Source organism: Pholcus phalangioides, unplaced genomic scaffold (genome assembly GCF_987345545.1).
Source record: "Pholcus phalangioides strain wild (caught in Gottingen) unplaced genomic scaffold, Ppha-v1.0 ptg000004l_1, whole genome shotgun sequence".
Taxonomy (NCBI): domain Eukaryota; kingdom Metazoa; phylum Arthropoda; class Arachnida; order Araneae; family Pholcidae; genus Pholcus; species Pholcus phalangioides.
Genome location: NW_028301597.1, coordinates 785,969 through 792,251, shown reverse-complemented (window position 1 = coordinate 792,251; position 6,283 = coordinate 785,969). Strand labels below are relative to the sequence as shown.

General features: G+C 40.5%; 1 protein-coding gene across 1 annotated transcript; it reads right to left on the bottom strand.

Moving 5' to 3' along the window:
- Positions 1-1,941: 1,941 nt before the first annotated feature.
- stops (SOCS domain-containing protein stops) lies at positions 1,942-5,524 on the bottom strand. Its single transcript, XM_089231806.1, has 2 exons — positions 5,284-5,524; positions 1,942-2,419 (listed from the first exon to the last, which is right to left on the bottom strand). Exons 1-2 carry the CDS (start codon positions 5,485-5,487, stop codon positions 2,117-2,119), a joined length of 507 nt encoding a protein of 168 aa, XP_089087932.1. The 5' UTR covers positions 5,488-5,524; the 3' UTR covers positions 1,942-2,116.
- Positions 5,525-6,283: the final 759 nt, after the last annotated feature.

The following is a 6,283-nucleotide window of genomic DNA, read 5'->3' as shown; positions in this document are numbered from 1 at the left end:
CTTCCAATGCCTTCTAGTCTACCATTTGACGATCATTGCCAATAGTGAAGCGACCCATGACCAAACTTCGGTAAGTATTGGCTCAGGCTGGACACGAGGGTGGTCTTAGCTTCAAATTAGTGTTTTCATTCGAATTGATTACGGTTCGATATCAGAAAGCTTCTCCAAACTACTACTACTACTACTTAACTACTACTGCACCCCATACACATTCTTCCAACGAATTGGTACATGCCGGAATGCGTGTGCTGAGTGTATGTTCGGCCCTAACGTATTTATGTTGCCGGAGTTTATGCTTGTTTCGCGTTCTTCTGGTGCTGTCAACTGTGTTCCATATTTTGAAGTGAAGATGGTAAATGCTTGACTTTTCATGTTATGAAAGTATCGCGTTGTACCTGCTTTCTAAGGAGAGACTTCTGTAAATTACTGCTGTTCGTTTCGGTCCACAATAAAAAAAAGAAATAAATAGTCCATAAAAGTGGAGTATTTCGAGAAGATTGTGATTTCTATATCAGCGGGGCGTTGACACTTTCGCGTGTGTGTTTCAAAAACTACGACTTTCACTAGATTTTCACACATCAGCAAGGCGTCTTTATGCATAAATCGGGACAATACCGCCGTCGTCACCTATGAGAACTGCGCGTTTCATTTCCAACGGACAATAAAAAAAGAAAAAACGACTGTCGTTTTTTCGCTCTGATTCGAAAATTCAAAGCGAAATTTTCGTGCGCTTTCAAGAACGTTTTCGTATTATGTACACACACACACACACATCAAAAGGTTTCGTTCTAATAGTAAACGAAGTAAGCGAGATTGAATCAAATAGTCTTATGAAATAGAATCTTTTTCTTTCTTTCCCCCCCCCCCCCTGATAGGGTTGTATGAACATGAGTTCAATACACTTTATTTAGGGCTGGTTTTAAATTCATTGAGTCATTGAACGCGTGAAATTTGAATTTTTGGCTTTGGCAGCATCAAAATAAGAACCATCTAAACCAGATGTCTTTAACCTTTGGGACATTGCGGGAGAAATTGAAATTTTCATGAAGCCCGCGGGCAGAGACGCATTTTATGCTTTTGCAGCCTGTGGGCTACACGAATCTTTTCGCCCTTCTCTCGTGCTGGTCTAATTTTCTTGACTCATTCCTCGGATTTGCCACCATAGGCCATAGCTCTCACTTAGCCCAGGCGTCTATAAATACGCCTATTTCTCTGAGCCATTCTTTTTCGTCACTCACATGCACACACACACTCACACTCTTCAGGTCACTCTTTTAGTCATTCACATAATATGTACATTGTTTTGGTCACCCCACTCCAATGCTCGAGCACTCTATAGGTCACACGTTTGGTTCTTCACATACTTGCTCAGAATTTCGATCACTCCCATACTCACACTTTCTCTCTATGTCGTTTTTTGGTCACTCCCATTCTCAAACACTCTCTAGGTCACGTTTTCGGTCATTCACATGCTTGCACGCTTAAACACACTCTGTGTGTCACTCTTTTGGTCATTCACACGCTTGCACACACTCTAGGTCACTCTTTTGGTCATTCACGCGCTTGCACACACTCTAGATCACTCTTTCGGTCACTCACTCGCTGTCTGGGCAGAGGCGGTTCTATAGTTTTACCACCAGGTGGGAAGACAAATTTTGCGACCACTCATTCCTCAAATTTGCCCCCCCCTCCAACCTCGCCGCCCTGTGCTACAGCCCGCTAAGCCCCCCCCCCCTTAAACACGCCTATGCCCACAGGTCAATAAATCCCAAAGACTTGGTGTGACGTTCAGTGCCATCTTCCGACGCTTCTTTACCCCCCGGATAATTCCGACCGCACCCCCAACGGGGGCGATATTTCCCACTTTGGGAAAACACTGAGCCACAGACACTAATCTATTAGAGATAACTACCATGTACTTTACACACACAGTAACACTATAACTTTTATGAGTATTTAATTATATTGTATGCGCTTCAATAAATTTTCATACGATAAATGATAGTCGCACGCACACCTCGTATATTATGTAGGTCTTATTTCTTCACTCATCAAGGAACACACGAAATCAATCTATAACAATGTAACTAATAGCGAAATAAAAAACGAATACACATCAATCATCGAGTAAATCGAGGTATGTTTTGAGGGTGACCGGTATTTCCAAGCGGTAGATTCCACGCGGCAGGTTCCAATTTTCCATCAGGACCTTCCGTATCTTACAGCGGCAGAAATGTTTCAAGCTCGGTGCCGATATGTACCTGCACTCGAGCTCCGGTGCGATCGCGGTGGCTCTTTTGACGAACTGTCTTGCGAAAGAAACGTTCCGGCCGAGACCGATCAAAGAACCGAGCAGTGCGTCCATGTCGCGCAGGTTCAGCATATCCACTGATCTGAGTATGATTTTAGCACATTCGATCTGAAATATGCAAAAAACAAAGAACAAAATCGCATACGGGAAGAAGTTTGAATTGAAAAATATTCACCCTATCTCTTCTCTCTCTCTATAAAGTTTGAGGGGTATCCCCTTACTTTTTAACATAGTAAATAAGCTTTTTTTTAGCAGAAATATCATTTAACACGTGATTTATTTCACATTTTTTGCATCTTTATTTGATTGTATATGCATTGCTATGTCAGATTATATGTCTATAATTGTATATGTATTTCTACGTCAGTACAAACGTTTCACGCAGGGAGCAACAGGCCCGCACATCGATAAAATTATTCAATCATTACACTTCACTCATATTTAGAAAAACTGATGGCAGATGGCCGCACTACAAATAACACGTATTACACGGAAACAAACTTCACGTTAGATTCACAACACGTGCGGCCATATTCACCGATGGAGTTTAAACTGCAGTCGTAGATGAAAGGATTGGAGATCGAGACGGATTGTTACATTAAGGATTTTAACCAATCCGTGTTGATCTCTAATCCTTTTACCTGCAATTGTGGTTTAAACTCTGTCGGTTAAAACGGCCGGTACACACACATTCCAACATGTACCGATTCGTTAGAAATTCCGCAGAAGAATGGCGAGGTGCATGTGTGGTTGAGCAGTAGTAGTAGTCATGCCTTCCCCCACATCTAGCAACAAAGCCCTCCGTCAGATTCCTCGCAAGCCTCTCAGAAAACCTTTCCGACAAAGTGCTGCAACAGAAACGGTGATATGACCACAGAGAAAAATTGCTACCGCAGGGAGTCCCGCACCATCGGGCATTGTGAAAGTGTTTACAATCGGGCACAAAACACTTATCATTTTTCATAGAGGAAAAAAAATTATCCGAAAACAATTTGTTCAATTGAATCATTATTCAATGATTGAAGCGCACCAACCTCTTGGTGAGAACAAAAAAAAAAGGTTGCCATTCGGAATCGGAAATAAATTTTAGGCCCCCAGAGAGAGTCTAATTAGACCCCGTGTGCAAGAAATGACCGTGGTGCAACAAAAATGATAAAAATGTTCACGTTAGGTTTCACAACACGTACACGTACATTGCGGCATGTAACAATTAGTTAGAAATTCCGTAGAGGAACATGCACGAGGTGCATGTGCGGTTAAGTGGTAGTAGTAGTACAAAAATTTTACAAATCTCCAACAATTAACAAAAAAATGTATTTTTAACATCTCGCGCGTGATAACATTGCGTGAAATCAATCATCAATCATGAATGCAATTGAATAAAAATTTATTCAAAATTAAGAGAACTGTTCAGTTCATGAAATGATGAAGAAGATTAGCATTTTGTTGACTCAATCTTATTTAAAATTGAATTTTAAATTTAAAAATTTGAACATTTAATTCTTTTTTTTATAACCAAAGTAGTGTATTTAAGAATGGATCTGAAATATTTTTTGTCATTTTATGTGAACTGAACAGTTTTTCTTTATTTTGAATATATTTTTATTCAATTGTATTCATTTCATGCTATTTTTATCATGCACGCAAACTATTAACCCCTTTACGGCAACAGACGAAATATTTCGTCTCAACGCTAGTAAAATAAATAAATTCAATCGAGTTCCCTGTTTTCTTTCCTCTCTACTCATCATCGCGAAGCGTTACAGTAGCCCGATCAACTCCCTCTCTCTGGAGTTGATTTTTTTTTTCTCCCCTTTCTTTCTATGCTTTTGTTATTCTATTAGTTCCCCCCCCCCACATATAATGTATCTCCTACTATATATAAGGGGTCATTCAATTATTACGTCAGCATCGAGGGGGGTTTCGGATTTGCTGACTTTTGATGACAAGGGGGGGAGGGCCTTTGACGGTTGCTTACGTCATCAACCACCCCTTTTAGAAGATATGAAATATTCTAAGCTGCTGACGAATTATGCCTGAAGGGGGGAGGGGAGTCAGTGTTTTGCTGACTTTTGCTGCTGACAAGGGGGGGTGGTCAAAAGTGGCTGAAAATCTGCTTACATAATACTTGAATGGCCCCTAAGAGCGAAAGAGAACACGTAAGGCAGGGGTAAAAAGAGAAATCTACAGTGTACACTCTCTTACCTACTTATTTACTACTTATTCTACTTACTCTTACTCTAACTACTTACTCTTACTCTAACTACTTACTCTTACTCTAACTACTTACTCTAACTACTACTAACTACTTACTCTTACTCTAACTACTTAATCTAACTACTACTAACTACTTACTCTAACTACTTAATCTAACTACTACTAACTACTTACTCTTACTACTTATTCTATTACATTGTTTTTCCCCCCTTTTCTATATTCATTTTTCTTATTTTTTCTTCTCTATTTTTTTTTCTTCCTCCCCGCCTTCCTTTTTTCTAAAGTGCGGTTAGATCAGGACAAGATTAACAGATTTATCATCGATTCGTCAAAAGGGAGCATCAAAATCTGTTGCCAACAGGTTGTACGTGAAGGTGTTAAAATGTCTCATTTGGCCATTTGTTTTGCCGCAGTTTGACCAAATTTGTTCATGGGCCAACAAAACCAAAATCCAATCCAATGATATTAAAAATATATATTTTTTTTGATAATTTGCAAATAAATTAAGAGAGAGAGAGCGCGCGCGTGTGTGTGTGTGTAGTAGTAGTAGTAGTAGTAGGTGTATAGTATCGGAAATATATAAAACTTTGTACTGGCATAAGACAACAACGGAAATTTGATTTTAAATCAATGTTTAAATAACATTTGCGATGATACTTCTATTAGGGCAGAATAGAATTTCCTCATTTCTCAAGGTGGGAGACCCCTTAAATTGTTCAAGATTCAAGAGAACACATTGATTCAGCTTGACTCACTTTAGGGTGTCGTGGACTGAGATCTGGGTGACCAATTGCGTAAACCAAACTCTTGATGAGTGCTATGTTTATGGAGAACATCGAGAGGACTTTGTTGATTCCCGAGCGGGACAAGTCGAATCCGTTCCTGAGCAAGAACAACAGAAGCTCCGGGTCATCCTTACGCATCGCAAACAGATAGGGATCGTTGACGCTACCACTCATGCCAATGATGTCGATGAATCTGAAATCACCCTCGAAGATCATCCTGTAATTTACAATTTCGATTACTATCAACATTGAAACTATATCATAGGTTTATACAGTGTCTAACTAGGCCAGCGGTTCTCAACCTTTTTTGACTCGCGGAGCCCTTTTCAGTATATAATTTCTATGGCGGAGCCCTGTTTGATCCGAAGAGCTCTTTTATGTACATAATTTTTATGGCAGAATCTTGTGGGCCTCTCTTATTTACTTATCTATCAAATTTACTGATTCATTTTATTTTCTTCGAGTCGTCGCGGAGCTCCTGAGGGGTGCACAAGGAGCCCTTGAGGCTCCGTGGAGCACCGGTTGAAAACCGCTGAACTAGGCCTTTGAATAACCAGCTTTCTCTCAAAAATCATACCACCAGATCTCACGTTCATTAGGCCCTAGTATGCACCTGGGGTGCCCGATCGGTGTGGGACGTGTGCGGTAAGATGGCACTAGATGATTCCAAGCCAATCTTGACAGCATCATACACCCCCAAGCAGTCCGAGGCTCCTACCTGGCTGGAATTCTCAGCCTGTCAATATACATAATGTATTTACTCTCGAGAATTATAGTACAGATCTTAATACCATGGAGGCCCCTTATGCACAAGAGATGCCCCTAGGTAGGTCCATGTGTTAAGATGGCCATAAATGATATCAACAACTAGCGTTGAGGAACAACGGCCGCGTAAACCTCATCAATTATCATGACTTTTGATCAAGCTAGGGCCACACTCGTGTCCAGCCCGGTCCAATAGTCATTCGCA

What these genes read in the sequence shown, in the direction of transcription:
- stops (XM_089231806.1), bottom strand. Translation starts at nt 5,487, where the DNA reads ATGAGTGGTAGCGTCAACGATCCCTATCTGTTTGCGATGCGTAAGGAT. An exon ending in TCAGTCCACGACACCCTAAA is followed by an intron (nt 2,420 to 5,283) that starts GTGAGTCAAGCT and finishes TGCATATTTCAG; the next exon opens with ATCGAATGTGCTAAAATCAT.